General features: G+C 41.4%; 1 protein-coding gene across 1 annotated transcript in view; it reads left to right on the top strand.

Moving 5' to 3' along the window:
- Nucleotides 1–26,018, top strand: part of RFX7 (regulatory factor X7) — a 118,806-nt gene that overhangs the window by 52,093 nt on the left and 40,695 nt on the right. Inside the window, exons 2-3 of the mRNA XM_073652992.1 lie at nt 13,364–13,397; nt 25,748–25,830. Of these exons, the coding sequence (XP_073509093.1) occupies nt 13,364–13,397; nt 25,748–25,830 (117 nt within the window). The remainder of the gene's footprint in view (nt 1–13,363; nt 13,398–25,747; nt 25,831–26,018) is intronic.

The raw sequence follows: 26,018 nt of genomic DNA on the forward strand, positions 1-26,018 counted from the left end.
TTGGCAAAGAGCTTTATTGCCATAAAGAAAGGGGAAGGAGTGGTTCCCAGACACCAGCGGTGCACTCATCCTGGAGGAGCCAAGGGTTGGGTAGAATTGGATTACCATTTTAGATCGTGTTTACTGCAATCGAATATCTGACCACTACTGTAAAATCCCAAAGCGTCCAGAATAAAAGACCATGTCAATTGTAGCCTTAAATTTTATAGTCTGAATAAAAATATAGCTGATGTTGATAACTAGAGAAGTACTGCTGTCGTAGTGAAGGGTTATTTCTGAGGAACAAAGTGGACACTAAAGTTTGTATTTTCCATAATATTTTACACATTTATCAGAAGGCTAGACTCCTTACAATGCATGTTGTGGTAAATGCACATAATTAGGAGGATACTGAGACCATTGCCACATACTTGCTAACACAGCGGAGTGAAATCTTTCAGCCTCAAGCAGCCCACTGTGCGGAAAGAATTTCTGGGCAGCTGTAGTAATGTGGAGCTGGGGCCCGGAAAGCGCACAGACATGTCACTATAAAATGATGAGTAACTGAGGCGATTCACTATCCACTATAAAATGCCCCCCACACATGGATACCATTACCACTCTCTTGTTGTCTGGATTCTGTTCTGTGCACACAAATTACTCTGCAAGAAGACAAATTACTAAGGTATAAATGCTCCTTGCCTTTTGGGCTTGTTTATTCAGACCATGTACAATGGATCACTGACCCCATGTGGGTCATGTTCATTGGCTGCGTACGGCTGTCTCTTTATTAGATATTTGGTGATTAGCTGATGCCAGGCTGCTCTTGTGCTGGGACTGCAACCATCCTCTTTAACCAGCAGCAAATTGTCGATTCTCCTGCTGCTTGACCATGCTGGAAAAAAACTGTACGTTCCAACCCTGGTTGTCAAATTACTTTACATGTTGCCATTCTCTAAAATTTAAATAAACCAGGTCAACCACAATGATCGACCACCCAGCTTTAGTGTGTTAACCCATTGCCTAACATTCACTAAGGCTATGTGCCCACGATGCAGAAATGCTCAGGATTTTTTCCTGAGCGTTTCTGCATCTCCCTGGCAGAAAAAACACATGCGGATTGTACATGCGTTTTCCTGCCAGGGACATGCGGATGTGAAACGTTCTTCTGCATTTCCGCATGCGGGTCGACAAGCGCTTTCCAAGCGATTTTAGCATCACTTGGAAAGTGCTTGACAATTTGGTCACACTATATAAATCCATGCAAACGGCGTGGATTTATATACTGTGACTTTAAAGAATGTTTAAAAAGAAAAAAATAAATCTATACTTGCCTTCTGATGGCCCCCGGAGTCTTTATTCGCTCCGTCCTGGCTTGCTGGCAGCTCGCGGTACAATACACTGAAGGACCTGCCGTCACATGACTATGACGTCAGCGCAGGTCCTTCAGTCCACCGCGATCTGCCGGCAAGGGAGGACAAGCGCAGCTTGGGCCATCAGAAGGTATATATAATATTTATTTTTTATTTTATATATTTTTTACAGGTTCTATGGTACCTGGGTCCGGAGGAGAGTCTCCTCTCCTCCACACCCGAGTACCATCCGCACATTGAAACGCTTGGATTCTGCATGTACAGATCCAGTGATGCGGATTCAATGCAAGTCAATGGCGGTGAAAACGCAGCACTTCCGCAAAATAATTGGTAGTGCTGTGTTTTTTTCCGCAATGATAACCCGCAGCTTAAATTTTCGCAGCATGTGCACAGCACATGCGGATTATCATTGGGGAACATGGCAGGCCTTCTACCATGTGTTTTTAAAGCATTTCTGCAGCGTCTTTGCCGCTGCGGAAACGCTTAAAAAAACGCATCGTGGGCACACAGCCTTACAAATGCCTTTGCAAATTTTTATTTATTTATTTTTTTAATAAAGTAAACAGCTGCATGAAAAGTGAACCATTTTGATATTACCTGTATTTCTGTATTAATTTCTCTGCAGAATTGTGATTTGTCTTCTAAGTCAGTTGTAGACAAAAACAGTGCCGGGAGAAAAAGTGAACCCTTGAGATTAATAACTTGTAGAAACTTCTTTAGGAGCAGTTAACGTCATTAAAGGTTTTTTTTTGTTGCTGCAAATCAGCTTTGTGCAACGTTGAATATACAAATAGCCTCTTCAGAGAGGAGGAGGACTGGATCTCTAGCGCCAACTATTGGAAGTAGCAATCCTAAAAATCAATATCGACCCTCTAGTGAGCCTTGCCACATTACTTGGGATAAGAAGCCAAACCAGACACACTATTTGCTGATGCATGTTTTGGGGTCGAATTGCTACTTCCCATAGGTGGCACAAGAGTTCTAGTCTTCTGAAGAGGATATTTGCATATTGCATGGCCTGTAAGTCGTCTTATTGCAATGTAAATTTTGGACCACTGCTCCCTGCTTATTCCTCTATTTCAGTTCATCAGTAATTTTGGGTTGCTTTGCTTGAACACCCCTCCTTTTCAGTGTTACAACATTTCGATAAGATTAATGTCAGTACTCTGACTTGTCCTCTCCAAAACACTTTCATTATCTTCCTTTTACATCATGCATAATCTTTTCGGCTTGAGGTCATGACCTGCTGCCCTAACATTCTTTGGTAAAATGTTTAATACCTTAGAAATCATTGTTGTCTCAATGATCACAAGACATTCAGGCCCTAAAGCTACAAAGCAGCCAGAAACCATGCTGTTCCCTCCACCCAATTTCATACTTGAGATGAGTTTTTTTTTGTGGGTCTGGGGCCTTTTCTTTATTCCAAACATATACTTGCACATCCGTGGTAAAAACTTCCACTTTTGTATCTGTCATTTCCAAGAAGTATTGTGGAGCATCCAAGTGGTCTTATCCAAACGAGCCTCAATGTTATTTAGTTTTTTTTTTAAAGGTATGAGAGTCTTTCCAACCTCCACTTCCCCACCATTCTTTGATTGGAAGCTCTGGCTTCATATATCCAGAGAAAGGTGGTGATAGATGGAAAACAAGCAGGTGGGAAGGTGTATATAAATGATTGGCCCCGCCAAGATCCATCAAGCACTGTACTTGGTTTGAACAGTCATTCTGTGCTGGCAGTTCCTTTAAAGGTATATGCACACAATGTCCTTTTCAGGCAGATTCTACTATAGCATGTTGATAAAATAAAAAAAATTAGGCTGAGTGCACATTGCATTTGGACCTACTATCCGGCTAATTCCTTCATGAGGTATATGTCTGACTATGTCCACTGTCTTTATGGGTGCTATGGTATCCGTCCACTATAGGATCCTCATTGTAAAATAATAAAATGTTGCCTCTGCAGCAATAATGTCATACATCCATGTGACCACTGCTGTTAGTCAGTGGCCTGTGATGCTAGCACGTATGGCACTTGACTGCTGAGGCTGATGATTGGATGTAGCCGTCAAGTGACTGTATAGAACATCATCTCCCCAAAAAATAAAAACCAGGAGGTACTATAATAAAAACCAGGAGGTAACTATCTGCTGGAAATTTATCTGCAGTAGCGCCTATCGCTACTGCAGATAAATTTCCAGCAGATAGTTAATTTGTTTTTTTAACCCTGTGGATAACCCCCTTAATACATCTTGCGTTGCTCACTGTAGTACTAATCGCTCACCAGTAGGTGTCATTGTTTCAATTACTTCTATTTTTGATTGTGGTTGGGCTCTATACTCTCACTACTTGTTACTTAAGGGAAATGGTATTCTTAAATATTTTTTCTAACTGACATGTCATAGATCCTACAGGGAAATTTTCCCTTCTGACCTCAATCTTCACCCTCATTTTGCCTGTTTATCAACATAACTTCCAATTATGATGAGTTTGTCTCTGCCCTCATGCCAAATCTGCTGCTATGCGAAGGGATAGTTTGCATTTTATGCATAAATAATTCAGAAAGATAGAAACTACTCCTTCTCATAATGTATCAAAACATAATTTTTTATTACATTGTACAAAACAATGTATAAAACGCGGGGAGATAACAAGACTCAGTTCAGTCCCGGTGACAAAATGCATACTCCAAAAAATGACAGTGTATCAAACAGTGTCCCATATGAAATCTAGATTAAGGCTATGTGCACACGATGCAGAAATGAAGCAGAAAATTTCTGCATCTCCCTGGCAGAAAAAACGCATGCAGATTGTACATGTGTTTTTCCTGCGGAATACATGCGGGTTGACAAGCTCTTTCCAGGCGATTTTAGCATCACTTAGAAAGTGCTTGACAATCACACTATATAAATCCATGCAACCGGCATGGATTTATATAGTGTGACCGTAAAAGAATGTTTAAAAATAAAAAAATAAAGCTATACTTGCCCTCTGATGGCCCGGCGTGTGCTGCCGCGTTCGTTCCTGGCTTGTTCCTGGTTGCCGTCATATGACTGTGACGTCACCTCAGGTCCTTCAGTCTTGCACGCGAGCAGAGGGAAGGAGACCGGGGGCCGTCAGAAGGTGAATATATCTTATTTTTTATTTTATTCTTGTTTTTACAGCTTTTTTATGGTACCTGGGTGTGGAGGAGAGTCTCATCTTCTCCACACTCGGGTACCATCCGCACATTAGAACTCGCCAATAACGCAAGTACAAATGCAGTCTTGCGGTATAACTGTACTTCTTGTGGAATCTCTTATAGGCTGTGTGCACACGATGCGTTTTTAATGCGTTTCCGCGGCGTTTTTGCAGCTGCGGAAACGCATTAAAAACACATGGTAGAAGGGCAGCAATGTTCCCCAATGATAATCCGCATGTGCTGTGCCCATGCTGCGGATTTTTCCGCAGCGTTTATGCTGCGCTCAAAGATCCGCAGCATGTCCATTAATTTAGCGGAAACGCGGCGTTTTCGCCGCCATTGACTTGCATTAGAACGTGCCAATACCGCAAGACTGCATTTGTACTTGCGTTATTGGCGCGTTCTAAGATGAGACTCTCCTCCACACCCAGGTACCATTAAAAAAGCTGTAAAAACAAGAATAAAATAAAAAATAAGATATATTCACCTTCCGACGGCCCCCGGTCTCCTTCCCTCTGCTCGCGTGCAAGACTGAAGGACCTTCGGTGACGTCAGTCATGTGACCGCAGGCCCTTCAGCGCAGTGTCTCGCGATATCCCGGCAACCAGGAACGAACGCGGCAGCACACGCCGGGCCATCGGAGGGTAAGTATAGCTTTATTTTTTTATTTCTAAACATTCTTTTACGGTCACACTATATAAATCCATGCCGGTTGCATGGATTTATATAGTGTGATTGTCAAGCACTTTCCAGGTGATGCTAAAATCGCCTGGAAAGCGCTTGTCAATACGCATGTGGAAACGCATGTGAATCCGCATGTATTCCGCAGGAAAAACGCATGTACAATCCGCATGCGTTTTTTTCTGCCAGGGAGATGCAGAAATTTTCTGCTTAATTTCTACATCGTGTGCACATAGCCTTAGGCTGCGTGCACGCGATGCGTTTTTCATGCATTTCCGCAGCGGAAACACCTCAAAAACGCATGGTAATCCGCACCCCATGGTCCCCAATGGCATTCCGTAATGTCAATGCACATGCTGCTGATTTTTCCGCAGCGTTTCTGCAGCGCTCATAAATCCGCAGCATGTTCATTAATTTTGCGGAAGCGCCGCCATTGACTTGCATTGAGACGCATAGAATCCGTGTCTGTACATTTGTACAAGCGGATAATATGCGTTTCAATGTGCGTATGGTACCCAGGTCAGGAGGAGAAAAGACTCTCATCCAGACCTGGGTACCATTGTACCTGTGAAAAAAAGAATAAAATAATAAATAAAGTTTATATTCACCTGTCCGGCGGCCCCTGCAGCGCTTCTCCTTGCAGGACCTGAGATGACGTTGCGGTCATGTGACCGCAGCCTGTCTCGCGAGATGCCGGCAAGACAGGAAGAAACCAGGAAGGAGCGCGACAGCACACGCGGCGGGGGATCGGAGGTAAGTATAGCTTTATTTTTTTATTTTTACGGTCACACTGTATAAATCCATGCTGTTTGCATGGATTTATACAGTGTGACCTAGTTGTCAAGCACTTTCCAAGTGATGCTATCGCCTGGAAAGCGCTTGTCAATCTGCATGCGGAAACGCATGTGAATCCGCATGTGGATCCGCATGTATTCTGCAGGAAAAACGCATGCACAATCTGCATTCGTTTTTTCTGCCAGGGAGATGCAGAAATGCTGCAGAAATTTTCTGCTTCATTTCTGCATCGTGGGCACATAGCCTCATAGTTGATTACAAAAAAAATGTTTCTCAAGATGCTATGTGCCTTTAGAATAAGGAGATAAGATTATATTAACATTGTTATGAAAGTACCGTTCAATATTAAAGGGAACCTGTCACCCCATGGCACTTACCTGACCTCTATGGGCATAGAGGTGATAGAAATAAAAATCTATACCTACCTGTATGCCTCATATTAGAGGTCTTGTTGCTGTGAAATGTCTTTTTATTCAACCAAGTTTCTGATGCTTGCAGGCCCGGGGATTGGAAGAAATCCCCGCCTCCTATGTGAATTATAATGTTTCTCCCCTCCCCTGCATGTCACAGTGCCCGGATTTGGCCATGGCAACTGCACATCACAGGGGTCTGTAACATGCAGGGGAGGGGGATAAGATAAGTCCCAGGGGGGTGACAGATTTCCTTTAAATACTGGATCAGATATACCACATTGTGTGTCGGATCCACATATTGCAATGCACCTAATCACACAACAACATTTTGTGACAAAGTTACAATGATAGTATGTTATGAGGTATGTATGAGCACAATCCACCTAGATTGTAATATATATATATATATATATATATATATATATATATATATATATATATATATATATATATATATATATATATATATATATATATATATATATATATATATACACGCACACGTCTGTTTATGTACCACACACACATTAACTGTATTATACACAAAAGTCTTGTACACAATAATAAAGTGTTAAGGTCCTCAGCATATTGAACTTTAATATAGTGCCATTACTTCCACAGACATCTTCATCACTGTCCCCATAGGGGCTCACAATCTAGACTCCCTATCAGTATGTCTTTGGAGTGTGGGAGGAAACCGATGGAAACCCACGCAGACACTGGGAGAACATACAAACTCCTTGCAGATGTTGTCCTTGGTGGGATTTGAACCCAGAACCCCAGTGTTGCAAGGCTGCAGTGCTAACTACCGAGCCACTGTGCTGTCCCTAATAAATGATTTCCAGGGGTGATAAAAGGGATGTACAATATTATATTTCTGCCTTGTAAAGTAAAAATGCCCTATACTCCCTTCCCACAGCGGCACCATCCCAGCAGTATTGGCTCCTGATCTCCCGGGCTTGTATTCTTATGCTGTGAAGATCCGGTGGGCGTAATGCTACTCAGACAACACAGGGCGAGGGTAAAATAGCGTGGCAATACTATATTGAACCACAAAGCGGACAATAAACAGCTAGAAAAGTCCCAGCAAATACCCAAGATGATACAACATTACACAGTCCTCACCCTTCCTTCTCCTCCTGCCTGGGATAGAACAGATGCGACTTTGGAGACTTCCAGGACCGACTACCTCAACCAGTGCCCCCCCCCCCCCCCGCTTCTGGCTGGCCCCCACAAAGTGGAGGCAGTGGCAAGTTTAGGAAGCTAGCAGTCCATCGAGGTACAAGGCCAGGAGACCCAAGGGTCAAACCCCGGCCTCTCCGAGAGATCCATGGGGCCAGGCGACCGGTGGGTCTCTCCTGGCAACTCCAAATGTCTCCATGGGTTCTAAGCTACCGGTGGGTCCCTCCTAGCAACCCCAAAATAACATGTCCATGGGGCCAGGTGACTTCTTCGTCCTCTCCTGGTCTCCCCAAAAGTATCCATGGTCTCTCTGATGGTTAAATGGAGCAGATCCGAATCTTTCCAGTCAGGGCCGCTACCCTTAGACTAGAATCATGTAGAATACAAATCTGTGTCTCTTTGGATGGAACCGCAATGCAATCCATCTACTGTCCTGAAGGATGTCTCTCATTCTCCTTCTAAAGTCTTTCTGTTGATATAGATATAGATAGATAGATATATATATATATATATATATATATATATATATATATATATATATATATATATATATATATATATATAGAGATAGATATATATATATATATATATATATATATATATATATATATATATATATATATATATATATATATATATATATCTATGTATGTATGTACAGTGCATGGTGAAAGTATTTGGCCCCCTTGCCCCCCTCAACAACAAGTGGGACACAATCGTTAAGTGGAACGAAATTTATTGGATATTTTAAACTTTTTTAACAAATTAAAAACTGAAAAGTGGGGCGTGCAATATTATTCGGCCCCCTTGAGTTAATACTTTGTAGCACCACCTTTTGCTGCGATTACAGCTGCAAGTCGCTTGGGGTATGTCTCTATCAGTTTTGCACATCGAGATACTGAAATTCTTGCCCATTCTAACTTGCAAAACAGCTCGAGCTCATTGAGGTTGGATGGAGAGCGTTTGTGAACAGCAGTTTTCAGCTCTTTCCACAGATTCTCGATTGGATTCAGGTCTGGACTTTTTTTAAATTTGTTAAAGTTTAAAATATCCAATAAATTTCGTTCCGCTTCACGATTGTGTCCCACTTGTTGATTCTTCCCAAAAAAATTTGAATTTTATATCTTTGTTTGAAGCCAGAAATGTGGCAAAAGGTAGAAAAGTTCAAGGGGGCCAAATACTTTCACAATGCACTGTATATATGAAATTTTATTATAAAATATACATACTCATACTGTGACAATGTCACTGGCATGGTATTAGAGGGGAGGTGTGTGGCACTGAGGTTGTTAGCTCCAGTAATATAAACATAGGAAAATGCTCCAGCACATAAAGTGCTGAGAGGGGTTAATCAGCCATGTTTAGTGCTAGGATGATTGAACAGCTGCAGCTGTAGAGAGGGAGGAGTCCAGAGGATAAACACCCAGATATCTAGAGCAGTGTGTGTGAGTGGGCCTGGAGGTGATATCTCTGGAGCAGTGTTGCCATGTGAAGGAAAGCTAAACCTTGTGTTTGTTTCTGAAGCAGGTGGTTTCCGGTAGCAACAAGGACTGTATCATACATTGTTTTGTTTTCCTTCTTAGGCCGGGCAGGTCGTGTTTGTTTTCCTAATGTTGCACTGGCTTATGCAGTACTCTTCGTAAACCAGTGGAAGATTTAAAGAGACAGTGTTCCTGTGTCTACCTCTATGTGCAGCCGAGTGGGCTGATCTACCTCAGTACATACATAAGGCATTAATGCTAACCCTAAAGTGCAATCGTGTAGTAGATGTAGTAAGTGCATAAATGGATAGCTCACCTATAAAGATTAGTGTATACACCGTGGTTCACATAGTGCTGGTGTCTGTTACGCTGGACCTCCTGTGTGCACATGGGTCGTCCAGCACCCCAACCATCTATTGGCCCGTATTTTCTTGATATATCTGTCCATCCTAGATGACCCCACCCCTTGACAAAGATACTCTGAAACGCGCGTTGGGGTGGGTGCATATCGCTAGACCTGCGTTATTCAGGTATATATATCACCTTTATTAGATTTTGGTATATTACATGATTTGTTGTCCCAAGTTCACATATGAGTTCACCTATGATTGGGGACCTATTTGTACTTGCACTTTAATACTTGGTATTAATATATTGTATACCTTGATTTGTGTAGGTGAGCTATCCATTTATGTACTATAACTACATCTACATGATTGCACTTTAGGGTTAGCAATAATACCTTATGTATGTAAGTATAGTACAGCTTGCGGACTGTGTATACACCCTGATTATTTAACAGGAGCTCTTTTTCTTAAAATATTTTTAATATATATTTATTTTAATCATATGTTGGCTATGAATTTTCATACATGTGCCTTCTTTCAGCTTTGTTGTATACCCACTGCATATTATTGGATTAATATAATTTTTATCTTATTGTTACCATTGACCCCAATCTTGGTTTTCTTTCTTTTTCTTGTTTGCATGGCATTTTTACCGAGGTCTTTTTTATATTTAGCCCAAGGCCTATATGCACAAACATTATAGATAAATTTATTGATTTGTTAGATCACGTCAATTTCATACGCATACTATAGAATGTACATATAGGGAAATGCCTTTTTTTGTATCTTTGATCCTCCTTTAAAAATTAAAGGGGTACTGCCTTCTGTGACATTTGTGGCATATCAAAAGTCTAAATCATGAATGTGTGATCGGTACAACTTATACTTACAGGACTCTTGCTCCTAAAATCTGCACGCTAATAGTAAGTTCACACTGAGTTTTTTTTTTTCCCACAAGGATTTAAAAATGGATTCTGCTCCCAAATCCACATCAAAAACAGCATCAAATACTCTTTTCATGAGCTTGGGGAAAAGCTCCTTTAGGGCATGCAGTACAGTGCGTATTTTTTTTTAATTTTTACTTTTTTCTGATTATTTCACAGTAAAACGAATTTGCATTAAAATCCGCTTCTATATTCTTGTAAAAAAAAAAAGTGTGATTGGGCCCTAAAGAGGAAGAGGCCAGTTATGCACATAGCTCTCTACAATTGATGGTGGGTTTTTGCTTGCTGCCTAATGTTTCACAACTCCCATAGACTACAGTGGAGCGAGTCAGACATGGAAGGCCACCTGTCTAATTCACATACTCCTTTCTGGAGTCCCAAACGGGTGACGAAACCCCATTCTTTTGATGCATGAGGCATCCAGAGTTGTCTGCACTAGGCACCATTAGTACTTGCCAGTCCCTGCTCCTCAGCTGCTGCCGCTCCTCTTCTGTGTGAGGCTGATCACATGTAGTTACCCTGTCAGTCAAGCATTTTCTGTCCATATGGTTGGGGGCCGCACAGAATGGCATCGTGGGCCGCAGTTTGTGCACCACTGCTGTAAAGTGTAGTAAATATGGCAATCAATAATTGTATGATTGATATTTATTGCAAATTTGAGCCCAAATGTGTTGAACATCGGTTTTCCAACTTTGTTGTGTTATGCTACAGTCTGTCTTCTATGTGTTCACTAAAAACGTAGCAACCAGAAATGGAGTGAAAGCGGTTGGGCAGTGATAGTTTGCTGCTGATTTGTTAGATAGTAATGGTAGTGTCACTGGTATTATGTTTTATTCTGCGATAAATCTGTTTACAAGCTAGATTAGGTAAGACACATATAAGTAGGGGTTGCCATGTGATTAGCTTTTATAGACTTGGCGATCTTTGAATTGGCCACAGCATCCGGTCACAGTCCTCCTCCATCTAATTTTGTAGTAAAATGTGAACAGTCTGAAGGAAACCAGTTGTATACCCGAGGCAAAAAATTGTCCAGAGAGACAGATTTCCCTTTAGTTTGTAGGTAAATAATTGGATCTCCAAATATTGTTGCTTGTCTTACTGACACACCTTCTCATTTAAAGATTTTTCTGTATTTTCATGACTATGAAAATTGTACATTCACACTGAAGGCATCAAAACTATGAATTAACACATGTGGAATTATATACTTAACAAAAAAGTGTGAAACAACTGAAAATATGTCTTATATTCTAGGTTCTTCAAAGTAGCCACCTTTTGCTTTGATGACTGCTTTGCACACTCTTGGCATTCTCTTGATGAGCTTCAAGAGGTAGTCACCGGAAATGGTCTTCCAACAATCTTGAAGGAGTTCCCAGAGATACTTAGCACTTGTTGGCCCTTTTGCCTTCACTCTGCGGTCCAGCTCACCCCAAACCATCTCGATTGGGTTCAGGTCTGGTGACTGTGGAGGCCAGGTCATCTGGTGTAGCACCCCATCACTCTCCCTCTTGGTCAAATAGCCCTTACACAGCCTGGAGGTGTGTTTGGGGTCATTGTCCTGTTGAAAAATAAATGATGGTCCAACTAAACGCAAACCACATGGAATAGCATGCTGCTGCAAGATGCTGTGGTAGCTATGCTGGTTCAGTATGCCTTCAATTTTGAATAAATCCCCAACAGAGTCACCAGCAAAGCACCATCACACCTCCTCCTCCATGCTTCACGGTGGGAACCAGGCATGTAGAGTCCATCCATTCACCTTTTCTGCGTCGCACAAAGACACGGTGGTTGGAACCAAAGATCTCAAATTTGGACTCATCAGACCAAAGCACAGATTTCCACTGGTCTAATGTCCATTCCTTGTGTTCTTTAGCCCAAACTTGTCTCTTCTGCTTGTTGCCTGTCCTAAGCAGTGGTTTCCTAGCAGCTATTTTACCATGAAGGCCTGCTGCACAAAGTCTCCTCTTAACAGTTGTTGAAGAGATGTGTCTGCTGCTAGAACTCTGTGTGGCATTGACCTGTTCTCTAATCTGAGCTGCTGTTAACCTGTGAATTCTGAGGCTGGTGACTCGGATAAACTTATCCTCAGAAGCAGAGGTGATTCTTGGTCTTCCTTTCCTGGGGCGGTCCTCATGTGAGCCAGTTTCTTTGTAGCGCTTGATTGATTTTGCAACTGCACTTGGGGACACTTTCAAAGTTTTCCCAATTTTTCGCACTGACTGACCTTCATTTCTTAAAGTAATGATGGCCACTCGTTTTTCTTTACTTAGCTGCTTTTTTCTTGCCATAATACAAATTCTAACAGTCTATTCAGTAGGACTATCAGCTGTGTATCCACCAGACTTCTGCACAACACAACTGATGATCCCAACCCCATTTATAAGGCAAGAAATCCCACTTATTAAACCTGACAGGGCACAGTTGTTTCACACTTTTTTGTTAAGTATATAATTCCACATGTGGTAATTCATAGTTTTGATGCCTTCAGTGTGAATGTACAATTTTCATAGTCATGAAAATACAGAAAAATGTTTAAATGAGAAGGTGTGTCCAAACTTTTGGTCTGTACTGTGTATATATATATATATATATATATATATACACACACTCTCGGGGTAAGGTTTGGGGAAATTTATTTCCCTCCTGATATAGTGGCAGTTTTGTTTTTATGATTATTAGGTAAAAGAAAAATTGAATTTTCCATATTAGCCAGTCTTTTTCAATAGAAACACCTTGCTCTATGCAATACAGGTCAAGCGATCCCCCACCATAACCCCTGCACAGGTCTGACTTGTATACAACAGAGGACGGCCCATACTATGCTGCACAAAAAACTATCAGCTATAGAATTGTCTTCTTGTTTTCTCATTGTAATGGTTTTATAATGGGTGGTGTTATTTATACCATTCATTCATAGATTATCTAGCATTGCATGTGACGATTGTAGTCATTATTATGAGTGTAACTATGATTTTCTTTCTTTCCTGCAGTAAATCCATACAGTCAAAAGTGGATTGCATTTTGGTGAGTAAAATAATTTATTTCCTTGCTAATCTATCTAGTTGGATTAAGAATAACATAGTCATTGCTAATAATTGTGGTTTGCTTGCTATGCTGTGAAAGTCATATTTGTTCCTTAGGCCATGTTCACATCTGCGTTTGCAATTCCGTTATTCTGTTCTTTTTTATGAACTATAAACGGTATTTATGCCAGGACGGATCTGTCACAAGACAGACACCGGTTGCGCCCGACGAGCCCCATAACTATAGTGGGGGCTGCCAGGTTTCTGGCCCAATGTTTTCTCTGAAAAGAAAGGGCTGTTTGTGTAATAAAAGGACGTCTCTAGCCCATCTGATAGGGGGCCACTCTCACCAAAAACATATACCTTCTTGCTTACAGAGGGAATTCCAAGCAATGGTCTCACCTTTATGATGTCCTAGTAACTTTATAGGGCATACCCTCTTAATAATGGGCAGCAGGGGAACATAAAAGGCTGCCAAAATATCCACCCAGTGATATCCTTCTTTACGCTGAATAGCAGCCTTCTAGTAAAGAACTGGAACATTGTGAAAATGTCACCCAGCACTTAACAATCTTAGTAGATAAGTGTCAGACCTAAGCAGAACCTGAGACACACAACACTTCCTAAAACTAAAAGTACAGGATGTGCAGTTCATACATGTCACTCATGCCTAGGTCTACATGAACTTATTCTCAAGTATTCAGAATTAAATAGACCTTATGTTATAGTCATGGCACGTGGCATGCGCACGTCATTGGCTGTGAAGCGGTTAACCCGTTCTCTACCAAGCGGTTCTGGACTTTCACCCGACACTATTGTAAATTTACAGCACAGGGTTAAGGTTGCCGCAGCCTATCAGAAGCAGGTCTGGACCCCGGCTGTCAAATATAGCCTGGGAAGAAGACAGAAGCACGGTCTTCTATTTCGCCAACTACATAATATAATAATAATAATCTTTATATTGCGCCAACATATTCAGCAGCGCTACGTAGCACTCAGTGAGCGCTATGTAATGTACAGAAGCATCAACATTGCCATTGCTTTTTAGGAGCTAGCAATTACATGATCACCTAGTGCCTGTCAACTTAGCCGGGTCTAAGAAGACCTAGATCCGCTCTGCCAGTGACTTCTATGTTCTCTTCTATGGCATAGTGCTGTCATGTTGAAAAACAGGTCAATTTTGAGAATTTGCCTTACCACTGCTTCCATGACCAAATCAATGTAACACCGAGGTGTTGGTGTACCTAGAATGAAGGTTAGAGGGGTCTGGCTACAGTACATTATCCACTCCACACCTTAATCCCAGGCTTATGACCAGTGTGATGTTCCCACATGAAAGCCTCTATATTCTCTTCATACCACCGCTCTCAAGGGCATCCACTCTCAAAGGCATGTTGTAGAGTTACATTGGTGAAGGAGACCTAATCCTTTGGGGTTTGTTTTTCGGGGGTTGTCTTAGGGCCCTTTGTTCCTGTGATGTGAAATCTTTAAGGGATTTTCCGTTACTTGGCCACACCTTCTTGACTGTTAAAGTGTACCACATAACGTTTAACAAAACATTCTCTCCTCCTTTACCAGCGCTGTCTCCAGTGGTCACGTGACCACTGCATCCGATTAGCGGCCGATGATTAACTGCAGCCTTCACTATTTTGTCAGGCCAGCCAACATTATAGGAGTGATAGCGGTCTGGGACTGAGTATATATACATAAAGTTCCCCAAATAAAAATTAACCTACCATTAAAATTATAGACTGTTCATGTCTTTGTCAGTGGGCAAACTTTCAAAAACAGCAGGGGATCAAATACTTATTTCCTTCACTGTATATGTCTTTTTTTTTGTTATGGGGATCTTTATCATTTAAAGCGGTTTTCACATGAACAAATTTAATTTTAAAGTTGATTTTAATCCATACATCTTGGAATAATAATAAGTTGGATTGAAAAATAATCCAAAATAATTGGATTAAAAAAAAAATGTTCCTTTGATGAGATAATCTTATATATGTGCACCTGCTGTGTACTGTGTAATGGTTATGTCTGACTTGGTCTGATCATGCCACATCTCCTGGGCAGGGGAACACACAAGAGCGAATACAGACAGGACAGCACGGGTTCACAGCTGATTTTTTTTTGTGAGATAAAACATTGCACTGCCTGTTTTTAAACAATGTTTTACCTCACAGAAAGAATCTGTGATCCCTGCTGTAATGTCTGTATACTCTTCTCCTTCCTCTCCTGCCCAGGAGATGTGGTAAGATCAGACCATGTTCCTGCACGGTCAGACACAGCCATTACACAGTACACAGCAGGGGCACATTTATAAGATTATCTCAGCACAGGAACATTTTATTTAAACACATCTAATTGTGGACGTTATTATTATTCCAAGATCTATTGATTAAAATTAACTTTGTTCATGGGAAAACCCCTTTTAAGAACGGTTTGTCAATATTTGACGACCTCTTTCATCCTTTTAAATACCATGACATATTTGACAATTGTATGCTGTGTGTAGAGTTGGTGTGGTGAATCAGTTTTCAGGAGTTGGTCCATTGGCATGCCCGTAATCTGTGGCTGATGGATCAGAGCCCTGACAACTACCTCTTACGTGGCGACTACTGCGGCTCTTCTTTTGATTAGTCGACCTGGTAAAATATCATTGTTGCAACACAATTATGCACATGTGACTTCTTGCTAGGCCAGTTAATGAAAAGAAGAGCTGTGGATGCCATCACATAGGAGCCAGGGTACTCGGAGCTCTCATCCAGCGGAAAAAATGAATGATGTGACCGATTGGCTGGATCCTGCGAATCGATCCATTCCACTATCTAGAGTATATACCAATACAGCTACTTGTTTCCATGCTCCAGCACTCCTTTTCTGGTTTTGTAGTGGGAATTAGGAGAGCAGATACTGGTCAATGACTTCCCATCAGGCTCTGCTTGCCAAATCCAGAGAGGAGGCTGTGGAGACATTATAGGAACAGATGTCAGCCCAGTGTACCAGATGTGGTTTCCAGCTAGCAGTGCCGCTGCAGTTTTTAATGAAGTGGATTGTTAGTCTTCAAAACAGTTATTTATGAATAGTGACCCTTCTACCGGACTTCATAAATGTACAGTAGGGGTGGGGCATAAAAAACAGGACCCTATTTCTTTTTTATGGTTTGAACAAGATAACGCCTAATGAAATTTGTCTGGAATAGGGAACATGTGGTGGTGGTGTAACGTCATATCTAAACATGACAAGACAGGCAGACCGTTGTATTGCTGCGCATGGACACCACTTCCAGCATCTCCTATAACGTCTATTATCCTATATTAACCACACAATGGAAACAAGGTTCTGTTTTTCATGGCCTACTGTGTACAGTACAAAGGGGTAATCCAGTTTCTACAAAGGCCAAATACATTTACTCATCATGCAGTACAACTGGAGTCCTCCCAGCCCTCCTCCATCACGCTGCAGAAATAAGCCACTTTCAGGTAGGAAGCTATAGTTGAAGCTGCCACTATTTGTATCTTCCTGCAAAGGTCCTTTAGGATCTATGATATCAGATTATATTTTTTCTCTAGACTTATGTTAATCGGTTAAGGTGGGAGAGACATAGTTACATTAATGATACATAATATATCAATATTTGTTTATTAAAAAGTGTAACCTCACTAGTGTTCACATTATAAATATTATATAATTTAAAAAATTGAGCCCTCAACCCATAATTTATTTTATACAGCTGTATATAATTTCTTGAAAATAGACACCCCAGCACAAAGTAAGGATATGTGCACACACTGCAGATTTCCTGCAGAAACTTTTTGCAGCAAATTCACTCTGCTGCAAATCCATTTTTTTAAGATTCTAGCAGTGTTTCTTAGTAAATCCCATTCCTCTTTGGTGACATTTGCCCCATTAGACCGCTACAACCTCCCATTGGCTGCAGCCACATGGGACAAAATATCACGATTGTGCTCAAGGATGCACAGAGACCTTTGTGGAAACACTGCTAGGACCTAAAAAAATTAGCTAAGCATAATTTTTTTATTTTTTTTATTCTGGACTTCCAGATTTTGCTGTAAGCCTGTTCAGAATGCAGCAAAATCTTAATTTTTTCTGCATGTAAAATCTCAGTGATGTGTGGATGAGAATCTAGCTAATCCCTAAATGTTTGATGGAGTCTCAAACGTGACATCTCAGGAGGCTGGTGCTGCACTCACTTCCTCGCAGCGTCTATTGCCCCTCTTGGAACAGGATGTCATCATGGGCAGTGCTGAAGTTACTTACAGTTTTTTGCATCACCACCCTCTAAAGAGGTCTTAGATCCATGGTGATAAATGCTGTGGGAGACTGGGAGAGGTGACTGCATCACCAGCACTCGGCTCTGATAGAAGCAGTGAGTGACACCAGCGCCGCCCTCCAATGTCGATTCATTTGAGGTCAGTGCTACAAGCTGAGGGGCAGTGCTGGTTTCACTCGCTACTTCCATCTCCGCTCCCTGACTATGTCTGTTTTCACAGTTAAAAGCTGCGGTGGTGGAGATAGATGCAGAGTACCAGTGCTGCACTCACCTCTCCCACAGATTCTGTCACCATGGCCATAGATTCAAAATGTCTTCAAAGAGGGTGGGGATACAAGAAACTGTAGTACTTAACTCCAGATGCCCCCTGATTTTTTTTTTTCCAGAAAGGTTTGTAGACTGTACAGGGGAGTAATTGTAGCCCCAGCCTCATGTGATGTCCTGTTCGAGACTCCTCTCAAACAAAATGTCTAAGGAAGTGAAGTTAAAAAACAAAAACACGTTTAGGGATTAGCAGGATAGGGAAGATAGCAGGATATTTTTTAATAAAGCTAATTATGAAAGTGTTCTGGGACTAAAGATAGAAATTTCGAAAGGACGTGGACATTTTAGGTGGACCAACCCTTTAACTTTTTTTTTTTAATGTGCCCCAGTTTTACAGGAAAAAGTCAGTGGTTTTAACCCTTTTACATGCTGTTGTCATTTTTTTCGTCTAGCTTTCTATTTTTTTTCTTTGCACTCAATTCATTCTATTTACGCCTTTTATGAACTCTGTTTTATTTTTAGCTTTGTTGGCAGGGTCTAGCAATTCCAGATGTTTTAGCCTGATTCATCAATTGCAACTTTTTAAAAAGGACAACATTTGGCACAACTTCACTCCAGTCTTTCCCTGGTGTATTTTTGAGTAAGCCAAAATTTTGTCACAATTTGTTTTGGCGCCAAACTTGCAAAAACTGTTCAAGGCGGGCAGCACGGTGGCTCAGTGGTTAGCACTGTTGCTTTACAGCGCTGGTGTACTGTGTTAAAATCCCACCAAGGACAACATCTGCAAGGAGTTTGTATGTTTTTTATTTATTATTATTTATTTATTATTTATTATTATAGCGCCATTTATTCCATGGCGCTTTACATGTGAAAAAGGGGTATAATACAAGAACAATTACAATAATCTTGAACACAATGTGACGGCGACTGGTACAGGAGGAGCGAGGAACCTGCCCGCGAGGGCTCACAATCTACAAGGGATGGGTGAGGATACAGTAGGTGAGGGTAGAGCTGGTCGTGCAGCGGTATGGTAGAGCAGTGGTTACTGCAGCTTGTAGGCTTGTTGGAAGAGGTGGGTCTTCAGGTTCCTTTTGAAGGTTTCCACAGTTGACGAGAGTCTGATGTGTTGGGGTAGAGAGTTCCAGAGTAGGTGGGAAGCACGGGAGAAATCTTGTATACGGTTGTGGGAGGAGGAGATAAGAGGGGAGTAGAGAAGGAGATCTTGTGAGGATCGGAGGTTGCGTGCGGGTATGTAACGGGAGACTAGGTCACAGATGTATGGAGGAGACAGGTTGTGGATGGCTTTGTATGCCATGGTTAGGGTTTTGAACTGGAGTCTGTGAGCAATGGGGAGCCAGTGGAGAGATTGATAGAGAGGAGAGGCTGGGGAATAGCGAGGGGACAGGTGGATTAGTCGGGCAGCAGAGTTTAGGATAGATTGGAGGGGTGCGAGAGTGTTAGAGGGGAGGCCACGGAGCAGGAGGTTGCAGTAGTCAAGGCGGGAGATGATGAGGGCGTGCACTAGTGTTTTTGCATATTCATGGTTGAGGAATGTGCGGATCCGGGAGATATTTTTGAGTTGAAGTCGGCAGGAAGTGGAAAGGGCTTGGATATGTGGTTTGAAGGAGAGTTCAGAGTCCAGGGTTTACCCAAAGGCAGCGAGCTTAAGGGACTGGGGAGAGTGAACAGCCATTGACGTTGATAGATAGGTCAGTTGGGGGGGTTGAATGAGACTGTGCAAAGATGATGAATTCTGTTTTATCCATGTTAAGTTTTAGAAATCTAGCAGAGAAGAAGGATGAAATAGCAGACAGACATTGTGGGATTTTGGTTAGTAAGGAGGTGATATCGGGTCCAGAGAGGTAGATCTGTGTGTCATCAGCATAGAGGTGATAATGAAAGCCATGAGACTCTATGAGTTGTCCCAGGCCAAAGGTGTAGATGGAGAAGAGCAGGGGTCCTAGAACTGAACCTTGGGGGACACCGACAGATAGCGAGATGAGGAGTTGGTATGTGAGTGGGAGACACTGAATGTCCTGTCTGTTAGATATGAGGAGATCCAGGATAGGGCCAAGTCTGTGATGCCGAGAGATGAGAGAGTCTGTAGTAAGAGGGAATGGTTTATTTTCCAAATAAAACAACAACTAATACCACAAGACAAAAAAAGGAAAGAGGCTTAAAAAAATGCAAATAATGAATCGGGGCCCTTATGTGTGAAACTGGCGTAACAAAAGCACCTCGTGTGTTACATGGGTGTGAGACTATTAGGATGTTAATAGAAAACTTACAGGGAATAATAAATATGAAAATATAGTTTACACAAAAAAAACTATTGAAGTTTAAAAAAATTATAGGAAACGAAAAATTACTACTAAATTCAAAATTGGAGTTGCCCCATCCATAACGAACTGTATACATAACGAAGTATAACATTCTCCACAATGACCGATACTGTACTATATCTTAAATAGCTTAATTAAAATGAAAGCTCAGCTATTAAACTAACAGTAACTAAGCCAGCCCCGTCATCCGTGTCTGTCATTCGGCGCCCTCCAGAGGCAGGGAAGCCCAGTGCGATGCGTAGATGTGACGCCATCACCGCTTTTCTCTGAACTAGGGACTGCAGGTGATTTCAGGCGATCTATGGACTTCAGAAAATTTCAGATTAATGACTGTCCTGAGCTTGTTTTCCTGTGCTCGAATAACCCTATAAATTTCATTGTGCTCTCTCACTAATGTTAGTGTTTTTTTACACTGACAATTTTTATTATTTCTCTAGTACTGGCTTAAACCATCATAATCTCAGTCTAGACAGGGATTAAGCTATCCTACATGTATGCAGGATTATCCAGTTAGATTATAAACCTTCTATTTTATAATGTCTTGGTGCCTGTACTTTGTAATGTGCTGAGCAGTCTAATTGAAGATTCTCAGCAGATGAAATCTAATGGGATGGAATAAAGTACGGTACATACTGAAATCTTGCGCTTCTGAAATTTTACACAAACTTGAAATCGAGAACTGTGCCTATGAGTCAGCAAACTGGTGTAAAAACTGCTTTTGTTACTGCTGTTTTTTCATTTTTTCTTTCAAAATTGTTAGGATGTTGGGTATTTTTTTTTTTTTCAAAGAAATCATAAGAAGAGGTGTTCCTGGAGCTTGATTCATAGAAAATTGCATGTGCATTACTGTATGCAAAAATGGTATGTGTGTTTTTATACTAAAAACAATTTTGTTCAATGCAGTCATTGGGGGATAACACTATTCCCATCTAAAAAAATGATTTCACAGAACAACACAGGCCTAAATTCATCTAAATGTTGCATTAAAAATGCCTGGCGCCCTATATCTACCATCAAAACAATATCAGTTGTACTATCGGGCGGTAGCCCACTCAGTTTTCAGCAGCTATACAGTAACCAAGGTCTCATTCAGACGTACATGTTCTAAGGGGCTGATTACACTTCATGTTTCTTTGGGGATTGTATGTCTGCAGAAAATCATTGACTATGTACTGCCACAGATCAAAATTTACTTGTACAAGTCTTTAAATCCATGTGTTTCAATCCGTGAGCTCTTCGTTTTTAACGTTCTTGTAGATAGAAGCTTTGCAATTTTTTTTTTCACACATGAAAAATCACTGATGAATCGCTGACCAAACACTAATGAAAATGATCCAAAATGATGAAATTGATGAAAATCAAATTTTTTTTTTGCGTACTAGAATAATAACGGAAATATGAATGAGACTTTAAAGGGGTATTCCCATCTTCCAAGATCCCATACAAATGTGTAGTAATAATAATGGCAAATACCTCCAATTAGAAATGTAGCATAGTTCTTCTAATTCGCTATGTCGCTTTTCCCAATGTGTAGGGCATTGCATTAGCTTGGGTATCCATGGTTATGACCACTAACTGTCACTATATGAGTGGCTGTAACTTTGGATACCTAATCTACTGCAATGCCCTGCACATGGGGTAAGCGACATAGCGAATCAGAAGAACTATACTACATTTCTAATTGGAGGAATTTGCTTTTATTATTATTACACCCACTACATGTTGGGATAGGATCTTGGAGATGGGAATTCCCCTTTTTAAAGGGATTGTTGCTTGAAGACTCAGGCCTTTGGTCCAAATGTCTTGATGGAACATGTGGACATCTTAGATAGGGATGTCCCGTCTCTGTGATCCAGAGAAGAGCGATAACCTGCGTTATCCTTGAACTATAAGTTGTCCTTAAACTATAGCAAAAGTCCATTTTGGCACATTGTATTGCCCAATGTATTTGTGGTTCTCCTGATATCTCAGTCAATGTCTCGTTTTCTGCAAATAGATGATGTAAATATGCAGTTCAGGAAAATAAAGCCTTCGTGGGACTTGATGCTTTGCTATACTATAGCAGCTCATTCATTGGATTTGGACAATATTTTGTGTCATCCTGCCAAATACGGTACATAAGCAGTCAGCAGTAGAATAAATCTGTTACCAGGAAGTTTGCAATAGCTGAAAGCATGTCCACGTGTTCACAGAGAAAAATACTGCAGTTCTCAGAATAGAAACATGCGGTAGAACTACAGATACCAGAGTTGACTTTAGGTTTGTTTTATCAAATGCAATACATTTAGGTAATGAATGCACACACCAAGTTCCAGGTGTGTGTGTGTGTATGTGTATGTATGTGTGTATATATGTATACAGTACAGACCAAAAGTTTGGACACACCTCATTTAAATATTTTTCTGTATTTTCATGACTATAAAAATTGTACATTCACACTGAAGGCATCAAAACTATGAATTAACACATGTGGAATTATATACTTAACAAAAAAGTGTGACACAACTGAAAATATGTCTTATATTCTTGGTTCTTCAAAGTAGCCACCTTTAGCTTTGATGACTGCTTTGCACACTCTTGGCATTCTCTTGATGAGCTTCAAGAGGTAGTCACCGGAAATGGTTTTCACTTCACAGGTGTGCCCTGTCAGGTTTAATAAGTGGGATTTCGTGCCTTATAAATGGGGTTGGGACCATCAGTTGTGTTGTGCAGAAGTCTGGTGGATACACAGCTAATAGTCCTACTGAATAGACTGTTAGCTGCTTTTTTCTTGCCATAAGAGAAATTCTAAGTAAAGAAAAACGAGTGGCCATCATTACTTTATGAAGGTCAGTCAGTCTGAAAAATTGGGAAAACTTTGAAAGTGTCCCCAAGTGCAGCTGCAAAAACCATCAAGCGCTACAAAGAAACTGGCTCACATGAGGACCGCCCCAGGAAAGGAAGACCAAGAGTCACCTCTGCTTCTGAGGATAAGTTTATCCGAGTCACCAGCCTCAGAAATAGCAGGTTAACAGCAGCTCAGATTAGAGATCAGGTCAATGCCACACAGAGTTCTAGCAGCAGACACATCTCTTCAACAACTGTTAAGAGGAGACTTTGTGCAGCAGGCCTTCATGGTAAAATAGCTGCTAGGAAACCACTGCTAAGGACAGGCAACAAGCAGAAGAGACTTGTTTGGGCTAAAGAACACAAGGTATGGACATTAGACCAGTGGAAATCTGTGCTTTGGTCTGATGAGTCCAAATTTGAGATCTTTGGTTCCAACCACTGTGTCTTTGTGCGACGCAGAAAAGGTGAACGGATGGACTCTACATGCCTGGTTCCCACCGTGAAGCATGGAGGAGGAGGTGTGATGGTGTGGGGGTGCTTTGCTGGTGACACTGTTGGAGATTTATTCAAAATTGAAGGCGTACTGAACCAGCATGGCTACCACAGCATCTTGCAGCGGCATGCTATTCCATCCGGTTTGCGTTTAGTTGGACCATCGTTTATTTTTCAACAGGACAATGACCCCAAACACACCTCCAGGCTGTGTAATGACTATTTGACCAAGAAAGAGAGTGATGGGGTGCTACACCAGATGACCTGGCCTCCACAGTCACCAGACCTGAACCCAATCGAGATGGTTTGGGGTGAGCTGGACCGCAGAGTGAAGGCAAAAGGGCCAACAAGTGCTAAGCATCTCTGGGAACTCCTTCAAGATTGTTGGAAGACCATTTCCGGTGACTACCTATTGAAGCTCATGAAGAGAATGCCAAGAGTGTGCAAAGCAGTCATCAAAGCTAAAGGTGGCTACTTTGAAGAACCAAGAATATAAGACATATTTTCAGTTGTTGCACACTTTTTTGGTAAGTATATAATTCCACATGTGTTAATTCATAGTTTTGATGCCTTCAGTGTGAATGTACAATTTTCATAGTCATGAAAATACAGAAAAATCTTAAAATGAGAAGGTGTGTCCAAACTTTTGGTCTGTACTGTATATATAGCGCCATTTATTTCCTGACGCTTTGCATGTGAAAGGGGTATACATAATAACAAAAAATTACAATAATCATGAACAATACAAGTCAGTGACTGGTCCAGGAGGAGAGAGGACCCTGCCCGTGATTTCCACAGCCTACAAGGGATGGGTGAGGATACAGTAGGTGAGGGTAGGGCTGGTCGTGCAGCGGTATGGTGGAGCGGTGGTTACTGCAGCTTGTAGGCTTGTCGGAAGAGGTCGGTCTTCAGGTTCCTTATGAAGGTTTCCATGGTAGGCGAGAGTCTGATGTGTTGGGGTAGACAGTTCCAGAGTAGGGGGGAAACATAGGTGAAATCTTGTATGCGATTGTGGGAGGAGATAAGAGGGGAGTAGAGAAGGAGATCTTGTGAGGATCGGAGACTGCAGTTAAGTACCGGGAGACTAGGTCACAGATGTATGGAGGAGACAGGTTGTGGATGGCTTTGTATGCCATGGTTAGGGTTTTGAACTGGAGTCCCTGGGCAATGGGGAGCCAGTGCAGGGATTGACAGAGAGGAGAGGCCGGGGAATAGCGGGGGACGACGACAGGTGGATTAGTCTGGCAGCGGAGTGTGGTGCCCTGATTACAAATATATATATATATATTATAATATAATTTTTGAGTGTGGACACTTGATCTCTCGCAATCATGTGTTTGATTCATTAAAGGTTTTTTTCTTTTACTTTTAGGTAAGTGGACCCTAAACTCTTCTTGAAATGTGAAATAAAGTACTTAAGTTTTAGCTCCCCATTGCTGCCCTGGATTTGGATTTTGGCTGCATCAGTGATATTGTGTTGACAGCTCACATCACTGCTGCAGTCAATCACTGAACGCCACTGCTCTGCCAATATAGACAGCACAAAACACCAAGTGCAGTGTTTTCTCCAGTGGTAATGTACCCTGTCAATGTGACGTCACCACTGTAGCCAAAACACTGAGACCAGAGCAGGAGAGGGTGAGTACTATCTGTCTTTTTTATTTTACATTACAACGATCAATTGGGGTCCACTTTTCTAAAAGTGTAAAACATTTTAAGAAATAAATGCACTGGATGGTCTCTGAGTGTCAAAGGGACTAGAACCTCAGCTGTTCTGTCCTTGCCTAATAAGGGGGATCCATGTCTGCGGTTCCAGCATCATGATCTTGTGAGACAGTGAAGGCTGGCCATATGGATATCTCTGCTGATTTCCCCCTTTCACATTAAAGTCTGGGACCGTCAAGCATTCATGAAACGGCCATGGCGTTCATGTTTCAGTTACCTTTTCTTCTAGGTGGAATATGAAGATAAAGTTCATGACTTGCACAAGTTTTCAAAAGCGGCTGTAGTGTTTAATCTTTAATTTTATTTCTAGGTTTAGTGTTTTCTAGTATGAATAGAGTCGGTGAACAATATTTATTTTAATGTTCATGTTTTTAACTATTGTACTTTACATTTTTCTTTGTGTAGCAAGAAGTTGAGAAGTTTACAGATCTTGAGAAACTCTACCTCTACCTCCAACTGCCTTCTGGTCCTAGCAATGTGGAGAAAAGGTATGTCCTTTGAAAATAAGCAAATTTGTAGGCAGACATAACAGCTGGTGAAGATGTTTTTTGGTTGGGGGTGGGAATTAATTTATTAAAGGGGATCTGTCAGCAGTATTTTGCCATTGAATGTGAGAGCAGTATAATGTAGGGGCAGAGATGCAGGGGCATGGGCTTACATAAAAATCATGGGGCCC

This window comes from Phyllobates terribilis, unplaced genomic scaffold (assembly GCF_046119375.1).
Source record: "Phyllobates terribilis strain yellow unplaced genomic scaffold, ASM4611937v1 Scaffold_11__3_contigs__length_659146591, whole genome shotgun sequence".
Classification (NCBI taxonomy): domain Eukaryota; kingdom Metazoa; phylum Chordata; class Amphibia; order Anura; family Dendrobatidae; genus Phyllobates; species Phyllobates terribilis.